This window comes from Perca fluviatilis, chromosome 5 (assembly GCF_010015445.1).
Source record: "Perca fluviatilis chromosome 5, GENO_Pfluv_1.0, whole genome shotgun sequence".
NCBI lineage: Eukaryota > Metazoa > Chordata > Actinopteri > Perciformes > Percidae > Perca > Perca fluviatilis.
Genome location: NC_053116.1, coordinates 8,153,820 through 8,177,715, shown reverse-complemented (window position 1 = coordinate 8,177,715; position 23,896 = coordinate 8,153,820). Strand labels below are relative to the sequence as shown.

At 41.6% G+C, this 23,896-nt stretch overlaps 2 protein-coding genes and 1 pseudogene across 3 annotated transcripts; 2 read left to right on the top strand and 1 right to left on the bottom strand.

Annotated features, from left to right (window-relative positions):
- The first annotated feature begins 2,723 nt into the window (after positions 1 to 2,723).
- On the top strand, positions 2,724 to 5,526 carry LOC120558991 (tubulin alpha-1B chain-like). Its single transcript, XM_039800413.1, has 4 exons — positions 2,724 to 2,874; positions 3,814 to 4,036; positions 4,134 to 4,282; positions 4,384 to 5,526. The coding sequence occupies exons 1-4, from the start codon at positions 2,872 to 2,874 to the stop codon at positions 5,359 to 5,361; spliced, it is 1,353 nt and encodes a 450-aa protein (XP_039656347.1). The 5' UTR covers positions 2,724 to 2,871; the 3' UTR covers positions 5,362 to 5,526.
- A 2,463-nt stretch (positions 5,527 to 7,989) lies between these two features.
- Positions 7,990 to 13,247, top strand: LOC120558989 (tubulin alpha-1B chain-like). 2 transcript variants are annotated; one of them, XM_039800411.1, is made up of 5 exons: positions 8,008 to 8,116; positions 9,684 to 9,835; positions 10,576 to 10,798; positions 11,708 to 11,856; positions 11,954 to 13,247. In XM_039800411.1, exons 3-5 carry the CDS (start codon positions 10,678 to 10,680, stop codon positions 12,932 to 12,934), a joined length of 1,251 nt encoding a protein of 416 aa, XP_039656345.1. In that variant the 5' UTR covers positions 8,008 to 8,116; positions 9,684 to 9,835; positions 10,576 to 10,677; the 3' UTR covers positions 12,935 to 13,247. The 2 variants fall into 2 exon arrangements, with proteins under 2 accessions (XP_039656344.1, XP_039656345.1); XM_039800410.1 differs by lacking the exon at positions 9,684 to 9,835 and having other exon boundaries at positions 7,990 to 8,116.
- A 6,469-nt stretch (positions 13,248 to 19,716) lies between these two features.
- LOC120558987 lies at positions 19,717 to 23,238 on the bottom strand (annotated as a pseudogene).
- Positions 23,239 to 23,896: the final 658 nt, after the last annotated feature.

The window sequence follows — 23,896 nt, the reverse complement described above, 5'->3', positions numbered from 1 at the left end:
AAAAAAAAACTGCTCCTCATTCTGCCGCAGTAACTGTTTCACACCCAGAACCAGAACTGCAAGATAGGCCTACTGCTGCTGAGACAGGAGGACTGTAGATGTGTTGATGATTTGGTTGATGGGTATGGTATGGTGTTAAAACACACAAATGTCTGGCTGTGTCTGTGTCTTTATTTTGTAACTTGTACAGCATCGTTTGAAAATGAACGAAGCATTTTTCAATGGAAATACATTTTTGAATCTCAACCGCTTCGTGTGGATTTTTTAGACAGTTTTACCGCGCTGAGTCATACAAAATTTGTAAACTGCAAAGAGGACCCAGTGCTCTCCAGGAGATTATTTTTTTCTTCTTCTTCTTCTTCTTCCTAGGATAAAGACAGAGCACATTTAAGTCCCACCTCTACCGGAGGGAAAAAGAACTCTCTGCTCTCCATTGACTAGTATTGCGTGAAGGTGCCTCCTTGTAAATTTTGTCTGCTAGCAAACAACAGAAAAATGCCAAAGGTTATTTGAGTTTGGGGTTTGTTTTTCGTTTTTGAAATCAGACACCAAAAACGGAAATAAGTTATTCGTTATTGATTCGAAAATAAAATAGAAAAAAAACATGCGATTTAAATAATGTTTTCGTAAGCTGCTGGTACAGCTTGAGCGGGGCTAGCTAATGTAAAAGTCAGTCATGTAATTTTAGCTATTGAAGCAATGTTAACGTTATCTAGCAGGACGTGTTTGGTATCAATGGATTCCTTAAACATTCTTGTTTCATATGATACCACATTTCTTCAACAGCTTTCTAACTGAGCCTGCTAAAAGACACTAATGTCGGCAGAGATGGCCGACTTGTTTGAGCAGCGCTAAATAACATTTCAGCCTGCCAAATCTACGGTGGCCGACAGGGGCAAACTCCCTGCAACTTAAGAAAACACATGCAAATAGACAAAACACAAGCAAATTAAGAAAACAACTTAATTAATTTGACAACACATGTGCAGCATTCAGCAAGCGCGCTGCAAATACACACAACACAACGAAATACATAAACGCGCTGCAAATAAAAAACGATGCAAAAAGAAAAGGACACAAACCCCGAAAAAAGAAGCGATGCAAAAATAAAAACAACTTAATTAATTTGACAACACATGCGCAGCATTCAGCAAAAGCGCTGCAAATACACACAACACAACCAAATACATAAAAGCGCTGCAAATAAAAACGCTGCAAAAAGAAAAGCACACAAACCCCCAAAACAAATGCTGCATCCAGATTACACAACGGAAGTTCTCCAGGCCTCTAGAGGGAGCAGCTAAGTGGAATAGCTGGATTTTCGACCCCACGAGGGAGAGAGCACTCTGCCTTTTTTATTTGAGTCGGGTATGGCTGCATATTAAAAAGAGAACTCCCGTCTCATGCCCTCCCGTCCATAGACTGTACATTAAATTGCATCACTTCTTTTTTCGGGGTTTGTGTGCGTTTCTTTTTGCATCATTTTTTATTTGCAGCGCTTGTGTATTTGGTTGTGTTGTGTGTATTTGCAGCGTGTTTATGTATTTGATTGTGTTGTGTGTATTTGCAGCGCGTTTGCTGAATGCTGCAGATGTGTTGTCAAATTAATTAAGTTTTTTTTCTTTTTGCATCGTTTCTTTTTTTCGTGATTTGTGTGCTTTTCTTTTTGCATCGTTTTTTATTTACAGCACATTTATGTATTTCGTTGTGTTGTGTGTATTTGCAGCGCGTTGTTTTCTTAATTTGCTTGTGTTTTGACTATTTGCATGTTTTCTTAAGTTGCAGGGAGTTTGCCCCTGTTGGCCACCGTACCAATCCATACAAAGACTAGGCAACCCCCATTTTCCTTAATATGCCCCACTAAGTTAACGTTGCTTCAATAGGTAATGTTACAGGGCTGACTTTAACATTAGCAAGGCCCACTGTTCAAGCTAACAATCAGCTAACATTAATGTTAGTAGCCTACGCTCCAAAAAGTAGCAAACTGTTAACTGGTGCCATAATAACACAAAGCATAATAACACAAAGCATGATAACACAAAGCATAATAACACAAAGCAAACTGCAAAGACACTACAACAATGGTGCTGAAAACATAGGGCCTAAATGTAATTTAAATGACGACAAAATCCTAATAATATCAGAGAAACGTCAAGCCAATTAATGCCTGAGAGCACATTGAAGGCAAATTCTTCTTTTTCTGTATAGTTTAACAGTTGGCATCCATAAATGTTGCATTACCGCCATCTACTGAAGGCCAAAAAATGATCTTGCAAGGCGAACTTGGCAAAGGATTGGATAGTTGTTGCCTGCTCTGGTTGGATTGGTTAGGTTTAGGCAAGAAGAGTTGGATTGGTTAGGGTAAGGGTAAGAATGTCATGGTAAGCCAATCAAAGGCAGAGTAGGGCAGGACATGCGTTCGCCATCATAGGAAAACAAAAAATCTTGCCCATTATAGTCAAAGCTACCTACAGGTTACAAATTCTCAAAAGATTCCACACAATCAGCTGAGATTGACAAATACATTTCCATCGAAATTGATGTACAAATTATTATAAACGAGTTACAAATTAGAGGCACAGACACAGCTAAATGTTCACGGACACAAATCACGCTGTATTTATTTGTGCATTGTGCTTTACAAGCTGCGAATACTTTTGGGACTGTTTTAACACCATACCTTTGGATGTGAAACACTGCGACAGAATGAGTAGGAGTTTTTATTTTTTGTGCGCAGTTCACCTGTTCTCCTCACGAGGCAGAGTATGTGATTGTGGTGCATCAGCAGATCAGCTTCAGACACCGCACCCCCTCAGACACGAACGCTCCTCCGGCTTGTCTCATTACTTTGCATAATATCGACGAGCCATCATGGTAAGTACCATTTTAAATGGCGTATCTTATTTCCAAGGTCATTGTTTGAGAGTATGATGGGGAGTAGATGAGGGTTGCTCATATTTTTTTCTGACGTCACCCTCTGTTCTCTTTACTCTAGTGCATCATGGCTGGATATTGTTTAATTGTCAATGCATTGCTTCTGTTAGACAAATGAAGATATTGTTGATTTGAATGCTTAATACAAATGTTGCCTAATGTAGCCTTTTCCTGCACTGCAGGCCGACGCCTAATCCTCTCCCAGCACAAGTCTTTTAAATGAGCTTGACTATAGCACCGCACACAAATTGTTACTAATTTGTCATCCTGATTTTAACACTCTTTTTGTAGCTTTCATATAAATATCTTTTTTTAGTGCGCCTTGTTCAAAATATTAATTTATGTTAAACTATTCATCCCACTCACACACCTTTTTAAAATCAAATAGATGTCAAAGAATATCTAAATAGGCCTATAAAATATATCTGTTTACTATTTACTGTAAAGAAAAATGAATGTTAATAGGAGACATACATATATTATTATTATATCGGTGGATGATGTGAATTTGGCTTTTTAAATAGACAGCGCATGCAACATGTCTGACCTAGATTAGCCTCTCTCTCACAGTAATTCTGCATGCAATAGTCTTCTGTGGCAGCAGAGAGACGCAGAACATGTTTTTCTAAATGATAGACTGAACCTCAGACAGACATGCTAACATAGAAAATAACAATAGTAAGTGCTTTTCGTGCAGGATGGGGAGAATTAATTTAAACAGTCTGCCATTTTGCAGTTAGGGCATCTTTGCATCTGACAAAAGGCATCTCAAAATCTTTCTCAAAATGGATTTGAGTTTAGCTCGATCCGCTCTGCAGAAGTATGAGGCTTGAGATTTAATCAAATCTGTAATCCAAATCTTCTGTCTCTGCATCCCAGCGCGAGTGTATCTCCATCCACGTCGGTCAGGCTGGTGTCCAGATTGGCAATGCATGCTGGGAGCTTTACTGCCTGGAACATGGGATCCAACCAGACGGACAGATGCCCAGTGACAAGACTTGCGGAGGAGGAGACGATTCCTTCAACACCTTCTTCAGTGAGACTGGAGCTGGAAAACACGTCCCCAGAGCTGTATTTGTCGACCTGGAGCCCACTGTCATCGGTAAGTGTCATCACATCTGGCTGAACATTTCTTTAGGCATATGAAAGCGTAAATTGTAGGCCACAACTGATTCAACATCTGTTTTTTGTCTCTTCAGATGAGGTGCGTACTGGGACCTACCGCCAGCTGTTCCACCCTGAGCAGCTGATCACCGGCAAGGAGGACGCTGCCAACAACTACGCCCGCGGACACTACACCATCGGCAAAGAGATCATCGACATAGTGCTGGACAGGATCCGCAAACTGGTGGGTAACTTGATATCAGGAGGGATCCACTGATATATAATTTTGCTCTAAATTTCATGTGACATAACTGTATCTCACTGTCTGTCCCTCTCTGTCCTCAGTCAGACCAGTGCACCGGCCTTCAGGGCTTCCTGGTTTTCCACAGCTTCGGAGGTGGCACCGGCTCTGGTTTCACCTCCCTGCTGATGGAGCGTCTGTCTGTCGACTACGGCAAGAAGTCCAAGTTGGAGTTCTCCATCTACCCAGCTCCCCAGGTGTCCACCGCTGTGGTGGAGCCCTACAACTCCATCCTGACCACCCACACCACCCTGGAGCACTCTGACTGTGCCTTCATGGTGGACAACGAGGCCATCTACGATATCTGCCGTAGGAACCTCGATATCGAGCGTCCTTCTTACACCAACCTCAACAGGTTGATCAGTCAGATCGTGTCCTCCATCACTGCCTCCCTTCGTTTCGATGGTGCCCTCAATGTTGATCTGACAGAGTTCCAGACCAACTTGGTGCCATATCCCCGTATCCACTTCCCCCTGGCCACCTATGCCCCTGTCATCTCTGCTGAGAAGGCTTACCACGAGCAATTAACGGTGGCAGAAATCACCAACGCCTGCTTTGAACCAGCCAATCAGATGGTGAAATGTGACCCTCGCCACGGCAAATACATGGCCTGCTGCCTTTTGTATCGTGGCGATGTGGTGCCCAAAGATGTAAATGCTGCCATTGCCACCATTAAAACCAAGCGCTCCATCCAGTTTGTGGACTGGTGCCCCACTGGTTTCAAGGTGGGCATCAACTACCAGCCGCCCACTGTAGTTCCTGGTGGAGACCTGGCCAAGGTCCAGAGGGCTGTGTGCATGCTGAGCAACACCACTGCTATTGCAGAGGCCTGGGCTCGGCTTGACCACAAGTTTGATCTGATGTACGCTAAGCGCGCCTTTGTTCACTGGTATGTGGGTGAGGGGATGGAGGAGGGAGAGTTCTCTGAGGCCAGAGAGGACATGGCAGCTCTGGAGAAGGATTATGAGGAGGTGGGAGTCGACTCTATTGAGGGGGAGGGAGAGGAGGAAGGAGAGGAGTAGGGCATACTTACTAATAAGTTAATCTAGCTTAAAAGTGTCATTCCTGAACAGTGAACAGGAGCACAACCTATTGCATTTGTTTTTAGATTTGTAACCTTGTGTTTGACTTCTAAATGTATCACTCTAGTTGTAAAAAAATTATTTGAATGGTTTACAAACTGTAAATAAATCTGAAAAAGAAATGACAGGCCTTCTTGTATTGTTTTTCATACTGCACCTTACCTCACACGCGTTCCGATTATAGAGAGCCAAATAGCTGCCTAACACCCTTGTTAATATAAAACAACATGGTCACATAGCCTTGTGCAATTTTGTGCGATTAAATTCAGACTGAAGCATTCTTTTGTTAGATGATATGTGTGTTAATGTTTTAATGACTAACCCTAACCCAGTGCGATTATAATTCACATTAGCTTTTCTTGTAGAAGAAGAAAAAATATATATGACATATGACTAAAAGCCTTTATGATTGAAGTTTTCATGTTAAAACAGGATATGCAAGACTCTGAATGAAGATTAATAGAAGAAATTCAAATAACGAATATGGAGGAACTGGTCACCAACAAGGGGACTCTCTAATGTATTTTTGTCATGTTTTCCTTTAATACATATTTGGCTACCAGGGATTCAATTTGGTATAATTTAGTAAGAAACATAATGGTGTTGATTGTAGTCCATCCCTTAATTTAGATTAGTTTAATTGTCTGCAATTTAGGATGAGAGAGATGAACTTCTCAGTGATTCAAATATAAATTAAAAGAAATAAACGGAGACCTCTGGTGGTAGTGCTGGGTGAGAAGAAAGGGTCAAAACCAGGTCGGAAAGGGTTGTGACTGCAACTGGCTTTTTTTTTTTCTTTATTGCGAAACAAGTGCAATGACAAACAACAATAGACATATTGGGGTTATAAATGGTAAATAAAGTATATCATGAAAAAAAAGCTCTAAATAAAGTTTTTCTTGTTACAGATTTTACTTTTGTGAATGTAAAAATTGTGCTAAGATAATACAAATATGTGTAATATAATACTGTTTTTGTTTTGAAATGCAGACATCATAAAAAACCCCAAAAACACATCTTTGTACAATAATGAAAAATGAGCAGAAATGTTATAACAGATATACTCGGTAAAAAAATAACAAGTGGGTCTACAAGGACAGCTCCAAAACAAGTATATGGTTGTTTCACGATCAAGTCCACAGAAAGAGCAATTCATATCAATGTCTTTTCATAGTCTTTACAAATAATGTTTTGCATGGTTAGCACCGTTGGAGAAGTTTGAAACAGACGTCTCGAGGTTTGTGTGTGATAAATATCTTGGAGATAAGGTCCAAACAATGTTCCACTGGACATTTATTAACAATGACCCTTCCCTAGTAATGGGTTACATATGGTCTGGTGACAATGTCTTTCTGAAAGAGGGACCCAATCCTTCTGTTCCAGATTGAAGAGCTGGATAAAAGACATATATATTTTTTTTCCTATTATGGTGTCATTAAATAACATTGTCACACCTTTGGGAATGGCTTCCATTATGATAGCAAACTCTTTTAAGGATGTTTTCTTTGGTGTGTTTGATTTTAAGGTGAAGAAATGAAGGAAAATATGTTATAATACATCTTTTATTTTGACTTGCTAAATACCACATCTTTCGTGTTTTTAAGAGTGAATTTGATTAATATGCTGATGCCATAAAACATTCAAAGAACACTACGAGGACTGTGATATTAAATGCAACCTTTGTGACCTTGCAGGGCTGATTTTGGAGCATCTAGGATCGAATTTGGTGCTTTGCTTTAGACTTTTGAATGAAAAGCTTTGTTGTTCTCTTTGCCTCGGCCTTGTGTTGTCAGTGTTGTAGTTTGTGAGTCTTTGTATGTCCTATGATATTGCCTTTAATGAAGTAATATGCTATAATAAAAGAAAATGGCACACACTTCCTGTCTCCTATGTGTTTGGAAGTGTAGTGAACCTCACTTGGATGGATGAAAAGTTATATTTGGATAATGTATTCATATTTTATTTTGCTAACATAACATATTAAAGTTAGATTACGTTAGCCGTAGATATAGAACAACTATATATCCATGATGTTATAGCCAAAGACTCTCTGTTACTAGCTTAGCTGATGCCAGATCTCGCGAGAGTTTGTTGCCGCGACTGAAACAGATCTCGAACAAAGTCAATTTACTCCTGATTTGACCGTCTGGAAAATGGCATTTTTTGTGTCAGAATGTTCGGGAGATATGCGGTGGGTGAAAAAATGAGTACAATGTTTCCTTTGGTGACAATGGGGCGAAATAATCGGTCATAATCTGTGTTCACGTTCACTTCTTCCATCAGAATCGATACATTCAGGACCAACCGCCAGTCTCCCATGGATGTCTGTCTCCCCAAGAGGCAGGGCAGGGTGAAACCGGGTGAAACCATGGGGTGAAACCCACGTGACAAGATACAGGATGACTTGCAAGTTGCGCAGTCTCGCCATTTTGCTCTCTGCAGTAACCGTGCACCTGCAATGCACATCAATGTTTTTTCGTTTAACCAATAGGAAAGAGGCTCTTGTGACTCTCGTGACCCTCGACCAATCGGATTCAGCTGCTCTTACTTGCTTGCAAGGCGAGTATAAAACGCCCCGCCTTAAAAACCAGCGCTAGCGTCTCACACAGCCCTCCTAGAAGCGCAGTTGTGAGAGAGTATAATCAGTCTCTTTATCCTTATTTCAAGCCCTTTAGAAGCAGCGTCAGGAAACATGGTGAGTATGGAATAACGGGATGTTTATCTTTTTAATTTAACCAGGCTCACAGCCCACAGTCGCACGAACATTGTCTCGAATACAAATTATAATGTGAAGAGCAGTTAAGGTTTTATGGCAATGTTACGTTTTTCTTGTGATTTTTTTTTTTTAATTTTTTTTATTATCAAGTGTAGCCTAGTTAACGTTGTTGGTGTTATCTTTTCCATGGATAAAGCAGAGCCTATCATTTTAAATTTCGGTCGTACTTAACGGTACAGCTTTCTGTCTGTGCAGTATGGAAGCCCATTTCCGCCAACGTGATAAAAAAAAAATAATCCTGTACCAGTCATTATAATAATGATCTTTCTCAGAATAATGACTTAGTTCCGCAAAATAAAGACTTATAATTTCAAAAAATGAGGAACTTTCACAAAATATTGAGAAACTTTCTCAGAATTTACTTGGTAATTTTATATTTTTTTAAACTCTTATTTTGAGATACAAAGTCATTATTTTGAGGTTTCTCATTATTTTGAGATGGTAAGTCATAATTTTGAGATGCCAAGTCATTATTTTGAGATACTATATGTCATTCATTTGAGAAACTGTCATTATTTTTGAGATACTATGTGATTATTTTGAGATGCAAAGTCATTATTTTGAGATACTATGTCAGTATTTTGAGATACCAAGTCAACATTTTGAGATACCAAGTCATTATTTTGAGACATTGTCATTATTTTGAGATGCCAAGTCATTATTTTGAGATACTATGTCAGTATTTTGAGATAATGTATTATTATTTTGAGATGCCAAGTCAACGTCTTGAGATGCCAAGTCATTATTTTACATTATAAGTTATTGTTTTAAGGAAACTTAGTCATTAATTTTGGAAAATGCATTATTTTTTTTAAATACTATGTCATTATTTTGAGATAGGCCTACTAAGTCATTATTTGAGTTTCTCATTATAATGACTTACAGAATATTTTTTTCATCACATTAGTGGAAATGAGCTTCCATAGTTCAGTGTGCACATTGACCCATTTGGGGGACAAAAAGTAGTCTTGTCACAGTCCTCTGCTTTACCGCCTGGCTGCAACCCCACTTTAGTAATACAATTAATGAATCAGACACTTAATCTGTTGTTCTGGTTTTTAAAAGCTGCATGTATATGAAAAATATGACCACAGCTCTGTCTGGTTTTGGTAGACTTATGTCCCTCCACCAGGGATGCCAACTTTTCAATTTAGTTGGAGTTCCTTTACACTGACTCTCTTTTCAGCCATCTGAAGGGAGCAGATATCTGTTCCATCTGCAGTCTCTTAACTGGAGAGATGATGATGATGATGATGTCACTGTGAAGCCACAATTACGCACGGCAGATCCGCTGGTTACATTCTGTGCAACAAGCATCAGACTTTTTTTAATATAACCACAGAAGCCCCTGTGCTTAATTATTCTACACAGTTTCTGCTGCACACTAACAGGCGTGGTGGAGACAGACACATTGAAATCAGTTCACACAGCTCTACGAAAAATTGTGATCACTTAAAACTTGTCACTCTGTGTAAAACTCCCTCAGGGCCGTTCTTTCTGATCCCACCCTCACCCTGTGCCCATGTGCGCCTGGCCACGAAATTTCCAAAAAGGCACACTCCCAACGCACTTGACAGGGCGCCCGCGGTTTCCTCTGCTGCGCACAGAGCAGCAGCAGCTAACCATCGACTTTTGGAGGTAAAGAGACTCTGTCCAGAGAAGGTAGTACAGCCGATGATTCAGACAGGATGGACATCTGAAACATGATGCATCATTAATTACATTGAGTAAAACACCACACAGTAAGCGGTCATCAGCTCGTACTTGACTAGACTGTATGTTTTTAAGAAATTTTCTTTTTTCAGTTTTCAGCAGCAGCTGAGCTTGTTACTGATTCATTTTTCTCAGTCATATGGATCATATTGTTTATCCTGATGTCATATTATTTCCACACGTTTCAGATTTGACAGCTGTTCATTCTAAACATTGATATGCACATGCTTGATTTGTAGAGCGCATGTATCCAGTTATAGATAAGATATAGTTTAAGTTATACATTTTAGATTTTCTCTGCGTGAGAAAATGGAGGTGTGGCGTGTGTCAGTTGCGTGAGTCTCACTATCAATGTGTGAGAGTTGGCAGCCCTGCCCTCCGCAGATATTTTGATATACAAGACTAATTTTCATATTTTATGCATGGATACTCTGCTATTTGGCTGAATAAACGAGACTGTAAATGTGCAGCATGTGTCGGGTGACTTGGTCATGATGTTGTGGTATCTGGTTCTTTACAAAGTCTTTTTTTTCCCTCCTCCCTTTTGGACCCTTAGCTTTTTCGGTGTGACGATGATCTCAAGCATCGAATTAGACATGGTTGAAATGTATAGATGTCTGGCAATATTTAATGGTAAATGTTACAAATTTCTGTTTTTCCTCCAGCGTGAGTGTATCTCAGTGCACGTTGGTCAGGCTGGTGTCCAAATTGGCAATGCCTGCTGGGAGCTTTACTGCCTGGAACATGGCATCCAGCCGGACGGACAGATGCCCAGTGACAAGACCATCGGTGGAGGAGACGATTCCTTCACCACCTTCTTCAGTGAGACTGGAGCTGGAAAGCACAGCCCGAGGGCTGTTTTTGTCGACCTGGAGCCTACTGTCATCGGTAAACTCACTGAAAATATAGATGCCATAGTTGTTTTTTTCATTAAAGGGTAGCTTCGTTATTTATTTATTTTTCAACCTATTTTTTTGTGTGTAAGTGAATGATGGGAAAAACAATCTTTTACATTGGTCCAGTCTTAAGGATGACCGCTACAGTCAGCGAAAACAAGCTACGATGTAAGTTAATGGGCAATTGCGCACCTTCAATTTACGTCCACAAAAGAGCTGTTTTTTTTTTTGCTCAGATTATTATTAAGTGTTTGACAACCTTAAGGAAAGGATCCCTACAGAGATAGACCTTTCTGTTAAAACCTAACGTCTCTGAATTTTACTATCGCTAAACCCACCAGACTCCATATAAATAAACAGTACAATAATTATCGTAAAATACACTTCATTCAAAGATAAAATAAAACTGGAAAGTCGTTTTTGGTTTGTCTTTGTACTTTTACAACAATCGGCACTCTGGTTTGGTTGAAATAAACACATAGTTATGTATACCGATTTACATGTGGAAATATGCTGGCTCTTTACATTCTTGCTTATTTAAATGCAGTCTGGTGGGTTTAGCGATCTCTGAGCTGTTTCTGGTTAAACAAAGAGGATTCTACTTTTAATAAAAAAAATGTCTCTCTGTAGGGATCCTTTCCATAATGTAGTCAGACACAAAAGCAGCTCTTTTAGTGGATGTAAATTGACAATGCACATTTGCCCAATAGGATTACATTGCAGCCCAGTTCCCGGCTGCCGGTTACACCGTTCCCGCTCAATACTGGACCGATTTCAAAGATTGTTCTTCATATCAGTTACTTACACACACAAACATGGGAAAATAGGGTCCAGATTTTTTTTTTAAAGTTACCCTTACGTCAAACGCTCAAGTGATTTCTGATCGAATCGGTCTCTTCAGATGAGGTGCGTACTGGGACCTACCGCCAGCTGTTCCACCCTGAGCAGCTGATCACCGGCAAGGAGGATGCTGCCAACAACTACGCCCGTGGACACTACACCATCGGCAAAGAGATCATCGACCTGGTGCTGGACCGGATCCGCAAACTGGTGGGTAGCTTGATATCAGGAGGGATCCATTCCTAATTTAGCTCAGATTTTCAAATGACATAATTGTATCTCACTGTCTGTCCCTCTCTGTCCTCAGGCTGACCAGTGCACTGGCCTTCAGGGCTTCCTGGTTTTCCACAGCTTCGGAGGTGGCACCGGCTCTGGTTTCACCTCCCTGCTGATGGAGCGTCTGTCTGTCGACTACGGCAAGAAGTCCAAGCTGGAGTTTTCCGTCTACCCAGCTCCCCAGGTGTCCACCGCTGTGGTGGAGCCCTACAATGCAATCCTGACCACCCACACCACCCTGGAGCACTCTGACTGTTCTTTCATGGTGGACAACGAGGCCATCTATGATATCTGCCGTAGGAACCTCGATATCGAGCGTCCTTCTTACACCAACCTCAACAGGTTGATCAGTCAGATTGTGTCCTCCGTCACTGCCTCCCTTCGTTTCGACGGTGCCCTCAATGTTGATCTGACAGAGTTCCAGACCAACTTGGTGCCATATCCCCGTATCCACTTCCCTCTGGCCACCTATGCCCCTGTCATCTCTGCTGAAAAGGCTTTCCATGAGCAAATAACAGTGGCAGAAATCACAACTGCCTGCTTTGAACCAGCCAACCAGTTTGTGAAATGTGACCCTCGCCACGGCAAATACATGGCCTGCTGCCTTTTGTATCGTGGTGATGTGGTGCCCAAAGATGTAAATGCTGCCATTGCCACCATTAAAACCAAGCGCTCCATCCAGTTTGTGGACTGGTGCCCCACTGGTTTCAAGGTGGGCATCAACTACCAGCCGCCCACTGTAGTTCCTGGTGGAGACCTGGCCAAGGTCCAGAGGGCTGTGTGCATGCTGAGCAACACCACTGCTATTGCAGAGGCCTGGGCTCGGCTTGACCACAAGTTTGATCTGATGTACGCTAAGCGTGCCTTTGTTCACTGGTATGTGGGTGAGGGGATGGAGGAGGGAGAGTTCTCTGAGGCCAGAGAGGACATGGCAGCTCTGGAGAAGGATTATGAGGAGGTGGGAGTCGACTCTATTGAGGGGGAGGGAGAGGAGGAAGGAGAGGAATATTAAAAGGTGCTAGTTAAACAGGAAACAATTTAATTTCATTCCTCAAATACGTTCCAAAAAATGTTTGTCTATTCACTTCCAGCTTGGCTGTTCAAAATGAAACTGATAATGTTAAGTTAATGTGATAGGAAGGGCCAGAGAGGACATAGGCAGGTTGTTGGTTTGGAGTTCATTCAAGGGTGATGAAGAGGATTATTGAAAGGGACAAAGCACTAGTTAAACAGGAAACTGTTGCTTCAAATTAAATGCATTCCACTGAAATTGTCATTCCAAAAAAATGTTAAGTTGGTTTGAAATAAATTTCCTGTAACAAAAAGTTGTCTGTTGTTTTTTTTTTTTTTTGTTTGTTTTTTGGTGGGTGTAAGAATGAAAAACATCCTTCAGTCTGAGTTTATTTTTTTATTTTTATGTGTACTGATAAGTCAGTTTGGCAAATTGCTGCACCAATAAACATTACATTACCAACAGTATTTATATTCTACTTTTAAATCTTGAAATTTAAAATCAATGATTTAGTTCTTAAAAGAGGTGGATCTATCGATTTAAAGGGCTATTTCACCGTTGGAAAGCTGAATATATCTTTAAATTGGGTCACTTATGTAGTAGAAATGTGAAATTAGTTTTTTTAGAAATTGGTGCCTTCTATGCCGAGAAAAGCCAGAAAATGCGTTTTTGGCTCATGTGGATGAAAGAACAAATCCCAGAATGCACTTGCTTCGCTGCTTTAGAGTCCATTTCCAAGCCACGCCTACCGTTTACAGACAGACAGCGAGACGGTCAACTCAACTCAAGTGTGTTTTATTGTCATTTCAGCCATATACACTAAATGTTTCACCGTGGCTCAAGTGGTGTTACACATTTAAAATATATAAAAACGACATTCGAAACCGGCTATATTTAGTGCACACACATTATAGGCTTCGTAAAGTTCAGCTAACTCATACTAGCATTAGCGCTCGGTGGGCTGTAAACAGCCGTAAATTTGTGTGGAATGTACAATGGTCGGCATTTAACAGTCACAAACTCCACCAGCAGTTAGTTGGATCCAAGCAACCCATTTCTGCACCAGTCCGTGTTAACACAGCCCACCTCCACTAGTCTTACCCGGCGACAGAGCAGCAGGCCTGGTAGCTGGACAGTCCGGTACACTGCTGTTCAGCCATATTTCCACAACAACAAAAACACAGCAGTCTCTGAACTCGCTTTGGTTTTTTCTTTGAAGTTGGATGTAGTCCAGTTTGTTGTCTAATGAGCGGACACTTGCAAGCAGGATTGACGGATCAGGTGGCCGGCTAGCGTTAGCTTTCCACCTAGCTCGCCTCGAACTCCTGCACACCACTGTCGAGGTCCCTTTCCCCCGGCTAGCGGCATCGGGCGACACCGAAGGCTGGTCTCTGTTGCAGGCGAAGCTACTCGTGTGTCAAGTATTCCGTCTGTAATAAAGTGTCCTGCATATTCTACGATCTGTACCAATGTATCCCGGCGGTCCACGTGCGGTAGTTTGAATGCACATAATTGTTGTAAAAGTTTGCTACTGAAAAGACGAAAGCCAGTTTAGCGAAGCTTCAAGATGGCTGACGTTCATTTTGCTTCGGAAAGCTTTGTGTAAAGACGATAGTCCAACCCCCTATGGGCGGGTTGAAAACATGCGGAAGTAGCTCCTGCTACTGGCTGTAGTCCATTGCCTCTGGGCAAAAAATCTTCCGATGACGCAAAAATCGTCGTTTTCTGTCATCAGAAGATTTTTTTTCCAGACCCATAATACAGAAATCTCTCGTCTCAGGGGGACATGAGGGAGGGAAGCATGGTCATTCGAAAATACTACCGGGTTTCTACTGATACAAAGCTTAATGCTAAATCGGTGAAGTATCCCTTTAACCTTGGGTTTTCCTCATTTACCCTCAAATCTGTCACTAGTGTGTATCAGTGAGTATGTTTACATGCACACCAATATTCAAAGTACCAACTATTCAAAATATGATAATATTCAGAATTTGATACAGGTCATGTAAACAGCATATTCCGGATGGATATTCCGAATAAGGCCTTTTTTCGACTATAGCATTTTCCGATTAAGACGTGGGATATTCCGGTATTCAGGTTTTAGAGGCATTCTTTGGACATGTAAACAGCGCATTTGGAAAATGCATCTCAGTTCAGGGTTTTACCACAGTTTACGCCCAGTTTACGGCCTCTTGCCTGTTTACGGCTTATGGTCAGGTCTGTGCGTTGCTATGGTTGCTGTACACAAACCAACTAGCTAACAGTTTGCAAGGCTACAGACCCAATAATAAGGAAAAACACAGCTACTTTAAACATTACCAAAGACATGGATATCAACAGGTTTTTGGATATGCGCAAACACAAAAATCGTGTTTTGCAGCTTAGTTGGAATATTGTCTTTTTGGAAATAAGGGCAAAAAACTTGATATCATGTGCATGTAAACATAGTGATTATCAGGGTTTGAACGGGATCATAAAGTCATTAGCCTGCTTCTCCAAATGAAATATCAGATTCTCAAATAAAAAGTAACAATTAAATGATGGTTTAGTATGTAACAACCTATACAGAGCGAAAGATGGGTTTATTCTCCAAATTGGATCTGGTGGTTTTATTGCATTATTGCAGTGCGCATATTTGTTAAGCATCAAACTTGGATTGCAGAGAAGGCAATTTGTTCAAAATATCAAACAATTATATGTGACTTACAACTTAATTCATGACAAAAGCATTAATAAACTGGCAGTATTATCAACAGTATAGTACTGTGGCCCAGAGAGATCAATGCACTGCAACTTAGTGGTTGGGCTAAAATTAAAAAAATTTAAACTTAACTGAGGCATGTGGAACAAAATTTAAACATACCAACTAAGGCTTGTCGTCTTACGTTTAAGAAACTACCGCCTACGTTCTGCGCCTGCGTGAGAGGAAATAACTCTCCATCATGTCTCTTCATGTATCCCTGCTATAGGAGCGGAGGGACCCAACGGCCCACTGCAAGGTACTGTTAGGTTCAAGCCCCCAGGAACAACGGCATGCTTTGATGAAACCATGAGCTTAGCGGCCAACAGTGGAATTGCAACGTCTTTCGGTCATGACCCAGCCTTCATGACCATAGGTGAGGTTAGGAATGAAAACTGACCAGTAGATCGAGAGCTTTGCCTTCTGGCTCAGCTCTCTATTCGTCACAACGGTGCGATAAAGTGAGTGTAATACCGCCCCCGCTGCACCCATTCTTCTGCCAATCTCCCACTCCATCGTCCCCTCACTCGCGAACAAGACCCCAAGGTACTTGAACTCCTTCACTTGGGTTTAGGACTCATTCCCAGCCTCAGATTTAGAGGTGCTGATCCTCATCCCAGCCGCTTCACACTCGGCCACAAAATAATCCAGTGAGTGCTGAAGGTCACAGGCCGATGATGCCAACAGGACCACATCATCTGCAAAAAGCAGCGATGAGATCCCCAGTCCACCGAACTGCAACCCCTCCCCACCACGACTACGCCTCGATATCCTGCCCATGAATATCACAAACAGGACCTGAAACGAGTTCGACCTACTGCCGAGAAACCGTACAGAGATTGGATGGCCCTGAGAAGGGAGCCCCATACTCCCGCAAGACCTTCCACAATATCTCCAGAGGGACCCGATCATACGCCTTCTCAAGATCCACAAAACACAGGCCCCCCTCCAGGATCCTTGTGAGAGTGAAGAGCTGGTCCATTGTTCCATGACCAGGTCGGAATCCGCATTGTACCTCTTCAATCTGAGGTTTGACTATCGGCCACCTTGGAGTAGACTTTACTAAGGAGGCTGAGAAGTGTAATACCCCTGCAATTGGCACACACCCTCTGGTCCCCCTTTTTGAACAGGGGAACCATCACCCTGGACTGCCTTCGGACTCCTTAGGCACAGTCCAAAACCTCCACGCAATGTTGAAGAGGCGTTTAGCTAGTAGCACGACATCATGATTACATCTCCTGGGTTCTCTTCATACATCCATCGTTTATGCAAATAAGCATTAAACGATGAGAAACAATGACTAGACTGGGAGCTAATTGTTTAGCGGTGTAGACGGTGCAGAGAGAGAGGTCTTTATATTAAATTTCACGGTATAGGATATTAGCTTATTAACGTTAGTTTATTTTATAAAATGGAGGTATGTAGATCTTTTAAAAGACATGTTATTGTTGTAATAAATATACCATAAAATATAACATTACACAAGTAGTTATGTACAGTATATCTTGTTGTACGTTTGCCATACTATGGACATAATGTACAAAAATAGTTCCAATCTTTCGAACGTGTTTTTTTAGAAGGAACATTCGATCGTCTTTCCTGTTGAACCAGCACAGCACTCATAAGTTCATACTGTACATGCCTATACATACTATACTGTTGCTAATCCTGCTAGTTTATAAATAGTGACTTACCCTTTCTTGGCTTAAAATGACTCACCGTTGGTCAGCTACGGCCACTGAACAGGCTTCACGGTTGTTTTAGCAAAGTTAAATTGCATGTTTCCATTATGAGGAATTCAAACTTGTAGTTTCTGTCATCGGTGGTTGTAAACAGCCGTGGCCCACTTACCTGGTCTTCCGGTAACGTTAGCAGTTATTGCGTATTAAAATGGCGGCGTTAGCCAGGACCAGTCGGGATCACTTCACTGGCTGTGTCTCAATTGTTTTTTGCGAGTAACTAACTTGAGTACTCTATATAATTCAATGTGAGTACTTTTTTAATTTACTCTTGTTTAATTAGAGTAGATTTTCGATTGTCTCTGTAGAGGACAGATGCTGATGTGTCCTGAGATGGTGTGATGACCTAATAGTGCAGGTGGACATTTAAAAGTTCCAGTCTCATCCTTTAAAGCGTAACTCTCGGCAAAAAATCTTTTTGTGAATGTACCCGAGTCAAAACTTTCGTTTAAAAGAACATTTAGGACAGAAACGCCACTTATAAGATTTGCCGTATTTTCGTTTTCGATCAAATGGGGGCACTACAATGATAGCATCAAAATCGCTATTTTTATTTATTTTATTTCTATTTTTAATAAGGCTCGCCACAACATGAATCTTTGCTCGAAGTATCACCAGGGGCTCTACACATGAACTCGAGTATTGAGAACATTGTTTGTGTACACAGAGTTGGTTTTTCCGGTCGCCGTCCATCTAGCCAGTCAAAAATAGTCGAGGGAGGAGAGTAAAGATGGAAAGCTCCTAAAGCTTAGTTCCATATAAATGCACGGATAATTTGTTGTTTTGTCATTAGTGAAAAACAATATTGACCTTGTAGTTGAAAAAGGAGCCTCATATAAGAATGACATTTCCTCCTATGGAGTCCGCTCATTTGCATTAGGAGATCAACACTTTTTGACTGACAAGATGGCGGATAGTGTAAACAACAACTGCTAAAGTGAGTCGTTCAAAACCTTTCTTTTTAGTAAACTCTGGGTACACAAACTCAATGCTCGAGTTCATATGTAGAGCCCCTGGTGATTGGGGCAGAGTTTCATGTTGTGTCGAGCCTTCTTAGTGTTTTAAAAAATATCAGATTTTGATGCTATCATTGTAGTGCCCCTAGCACTCCCATTCAAAAGGCCATTTGGCCGAAAAACGATAATACGGTAAATCTTAAAAGTGGCAACTCCGTCCTAAATATGCTTTTAAACGAAGGTTTGACTCGGGTATATTCACAAAAAGAACCTAGGTTGCATTTTGGGGAGAGTTACGCTTTAAGGAAAACAAGGGTTAACTTTGAAGCATTTTGAGTGGCAGGTGCACTAGTGCATTAACTAGGATTAGGATTTGCGGCATGATCGAAAAAGTTAGATGCCAATTAGCACCACTGACGGTGAGGAATTTCGGGAGTTATTACACTACATGGAGCCAGGATATAATATCCCTTCTCGAGCGACCATTACCCAATTGGAAGCACGCTACAAAAACAAGAAGGCTGAGCTAAAAACACAGTTAGCCGCGGCTAATGTGGCTCTGACGACGGATTGTTGGACGGCACTGACGACAGAGAGCTACATAACAATCACTTGCCACTACATTGGAAACGACTGGCAGGTAAAGTCAGCAGTGCTTCTCACGTTAGAGAGACATACAGCTGATAATTTAGCTGACAAACTCAACCAGGCTGTGCATAATTTATTTTGTTAAACTATATAAATGCCATTCTCTGTTCCGTATCCCAACTTGTACAATAAAACATCAACTGAGCAATATAACATGCATTTTTATTCAGTATATAAGCAATATTTTGCTTTTTATGTTAAAGACACTATTGATACCGTGAGAAATTTACATTCTCAGGAAAAAAGACGCTTATCAGTTAATCGTTAAATCGATAAAGTCAGTCAACTAATGATTAATGAATTAATTGATAATTTGCATCCCTAGATCAAACGCTAACATGCATCATTGTTAAAATCTTAGCTTTATATCAACTACAGAGCATCATTTACTTTATAAAATCAAAGCTCATAATTGATAAAAAAAAAAAAAAAAAAAACACCAAATCTGTAGAGGAAAAGCCATAATTCAAATAGGCTGACCGTCGTTTTAACTACAAACTAACATCCAAAGATTAAACACTGTTGATACTGTGTGTATTATGCAAAACTTGACATGTAATGTTTATTGGTGGACAGCGATTTGTGATCTATGTCCTTATCTGATCACATCAACTAGAATAAACTTTCAATTAAGGTTTCAAAGGTTATTTTTCATTCTTAAACCAATAAAAAAAATAAAACACAACACAGACAACTTCATATGTTTAAGGAAATTTATTTAGAAGAGAGTCAAACTGACATTTTTTGAATTGCTTAGTCTGAACAGCCAAACTCATAATTTATAGACAAACATTTCGTTTTTGAATGCCTTTTCCTGTTTAACTAGTTCTTTACTAGGAGTATTTTAAATACTCCTCTTCCTCACCCTCGCATGAGTAAACTCCAACATGCTGATGTCCTCTCTGGCCCTACAGGAGTTTTATTCTGAACAGCCAAACTGGTAATTAATAAACAAACATTTATTTCTGGAATGTATTTGAGGAATGAAATCAATGGTTTCCTGTTTGACTAGCACCTTTTAATATTCCTCTCCTTCATCCTCTCCCTCACCCTCAATAGAGTCGACTCCAACCTCCTCATAATCCTTCTCCAGAGCTGCCATGTCCTCTCTGGCCTCAGAGAACTCTCCCTCCTCCATCCCCTCACCCACATACCAGTGAACAAAGGCACGCTTAGCGTACATCAGATCAAACTTGTGGTCAAGCCGAGCCCAGGCCTCTGCAATAGCAGTGGTGTTGCTCAGCATGCACACAGCCCTCTGGACCTTGGCCAGGTCTCCACCAGGAACTACAGTGGGCGGCTGGTAGTTGATGCCCACCTTGAAACCAGTGGGGCACCAGTCCACAAACTGGATGGAGCGCTTGGTTTTAATGGTGGCAATGGCAGCATTTACATCTTTGGGCACCACATCGCCACGGAACAGCAGGCAGCAGGCCATGTATTTGCCGTGGCGAGGGTCACATTTCACCATCTGATTGGCTGGTTCAAAGCAGGCGTTGGTGATTTCTGACACTGAGAGCTGCTCATGGTAAGCCTTCTCAGCAGAGATGACAGGGGCATAGGTGGCCAGAGGGAAGTGGATACGGGGATATGGCACCAAGTTGGTCTGGAACTCTGTCAGATCAACATTGAGGGCACCATCGAAACGAAGGGAAAGCAGTGATGGAGGACACGATCTGACCAATTAGCCTGTTGAGGTTGGTGTAAGAAGGACGCTCGATGTCGAGGTTCCTACGGCAGATGTCGTAGATGGCCTCGTTGTCCACCATGAAGGCACAGTCAGAGTGCTCCAGGGTGGTGTGGGTGGTCAGGATGGAGTTGTAGGGCTCCACCACAGCGGTGGACACCTGGGGAGCTGGGTAGATGGAGAACTCCAGCTTGGACTTCTTGCCGTAGTCGACAGACAGACGCTCCATCAGCAGGGAGGTGAAACCAGAGCCGGTGCCACCCCCGAAGCTGTGGAAAACCAGGAAGCCCTGAAGGCCGGTGCACTGGTCAGCCTGAGGACAGAGAGGGACAGACAGTGAGATACAGTTATGTCATTTGAAAATCTGAGCTAAATTAGGAATGGATCCCTCCTGACATCAAGCTACCCACCAGTTTGCGGATCCGGTCCAGCACCAGGTCGATGATCTCTTTGCCGATGGTGTAGTGTCCACGGGCGTAGTTGTTCGCAGCGTCCTCCTTGCCGGTGATCAGCTGCTCAGGGTGGAACAGCTGGCGGTAGGTCCCAGTACGCACCTCATCTGAAGAGACAAAAACAGATGTTGAATCAGTTGTGGTCTACAATTTATGCTTTCATTTGCCTAATTTAATGTTCAGCCAGAGGTGATGACATTTACCGATGACAGTGGGCTCCAGGTCGACAAAAACAGCTCTGGGGACGTGTTTTCCAGCTCCAGTCTCACTGAAGAAGGTGTTGAAGGAATCGTCTCCTCCTCCGATGGTCTTGTCACTGGGCATCTGTCCGTCCGGCTGGATCCCATGTTCCAGGCAGTAAAGCTCCCAGCAGGCATTGCCAATCTGGACACCAGCCTGACCAACGTGCACTGAGATACACTCACGCTGTGGAAAGAAAATAATTGGGAGGTTAATACCTGTATGCATTATTATGGACATTTTACACTGGAAAAGACAAAAAATGTATTTTACCACTGAAAAATCAGTACATTTCACTTTCATCTTTATATATATTGATCAAATGGTAGCTTGTGACTCTGAGGTAGAGCAAACTGTCCCATAACCTCAAGGATAGGGGTTCAATCCCAATAGCATGCTCCTCCAAGCCACATGTCAAAATGTCCCTGAGCAAGACACTGAACCCCCAGTTGCTGTATAAATAACCGTCCACTGCTCCTAATAATGGGATGGGTTAAGAATGCAGAAATACAATTTCACAAATTATACTATTTGTATGTGACTATTAAGAATAGTTTTTATTTATTTATTTATATATATATATATATATATATATATATATATAGGCTTATTAAGTGAATAAATGTTGTAAACAGTTGTTCAAAGTTAATTGCAATCATAGCGATCTAATTTGATTAGCAACAGCCAATTAATGGCGGTCTGGCTAACTAAATGGTCGTTGCCATGCGACAAGCCGATCACTCTGGCAACGAATGACGTTTCATGGAATTCATCTGAAAAGCTAAATTGTTAATACATGTATAACCATTAGCCGCATTTTTTTTTTCTCCTCCTGATAGGATGGCGAAGGCATGACACGCCCTACTCTCCCTCTGATTGGCTTGTACTCGTTGTATTCGTTGGTTGGGTTGGTTAGGTTCAGGCAAGAGGATTGGGATTGGTTAGCGGAAGGAGAAGAATACCAGGGTGAGCCAATCAGAGGCAGAGGAAAGCTGATAAGGGCTGGACATGCCTTCGCCGTCCTTGGAAAAAAAAAAAAAAAACTCGCCCCAAATTTCCAGAAAAAAGGTTCAGTCTGGGCAGAGAGAATATCAAATAATAACCCAATTAAAAACAACAGAATATTAAGCTCCCATTTAACCCGCACCGGCGCAGTAGCTATCAAGGGGACCAGCAGTGTCTACTAACTACCATGATTTTTTTATGTCTTGCCATTGCTGACAGTGCACTTCATCCATTTTCTCAACGGACAGGCTTCCACTGGGTGTGGGGCATCTGAAGACGAGCAACTCCCTGTCGGTTGGCCTAACCGAATTGCGTTACGAGTAGAGTGCTGCTGACCGGGGCTAGTAGATGGGTCAAAACACCGCAGAGAGTCGGAGGTTGGTTGGACCGAAGCCTTCATTATTCATTCTGCCCACATTGCTATCTGATGAAAACCTCTTTTGTTCAGCCAGCCAGCCACGTAACATTAGCTAGCTGTTCTCCATCCAAAGCACCACCCGAACATCTCCCCACACCACACCCCACAGATAATGCATTAAAACATTTTTTTTCTTTTTTTAAATGACATGTTTAAGAAAGCTACTTTAAACCTTTTATGATACCTCAGGCTTATTCCCACTTTTCCAATATTGTTAACGCCCCCCTCCCCGTCCTCCTCACATCTTTCAAACGACCTTAAATATGTCTATTTATACGGGTTTTGAATAGTTCTTACCATTTTGTTATGTTGGAGTCGAGGTGGAGGGTTGCAGCCCTGAGACAGGGAATCTTACAATTCGACAGTAAGGGGGTCGCTGTAAGAGATAATGGCGGTCATAAGGATGGAGAGCGCTATATATACAAGTGCAGCGCCGGCGCAGTGGGCTGCTGTGCCGCTATTGGTCAACAGCTCCAAGACCACACCCGGGTCCAGCATGGTGCCTCTTTATTGTGAGGAAAAATGCTGCTTCATTTTGAGCATGCTGGTACCCACACAGGCCCAGTCTGGCAAATAGTTTGTGTGCACTTCCACATTATAATCACATAAATCCACCCAGATTAACATAGAATTTCAGCCTGTAATAGAATAGATGCGATAAGATACAATGTGTACTTATCAAAGTACAGAGTAGCATAAAATAGTCTGCAATTTGACAATATATCACATTGTTATAACTATAGTCACAATGATTATTTCTTTTGATCTTTCGCTGGCCTCATACAATACACATGACTGGTGGTACAAAATCAACCAGGCAATCTAACTCATCAAAACCCCCAAATTATAACACTAATTACCATCTAACTATCTGCCTGAATTTCAAACTCATGGTTGCCTTCCACACCGCAAATGTATGTAAATCTTACACAAACATTGGCATGCTGGTGTAAGTGTGTTATTATGAATCCTCTGCCTAATCAAGAAATATGCATCTGCAGTTGATGCAAAATGTCATCAGTAGTTTAAGGCCTTTTCCAGGTATAAAAAAGTCCAGACAACCTTTGCCTTTAGTTA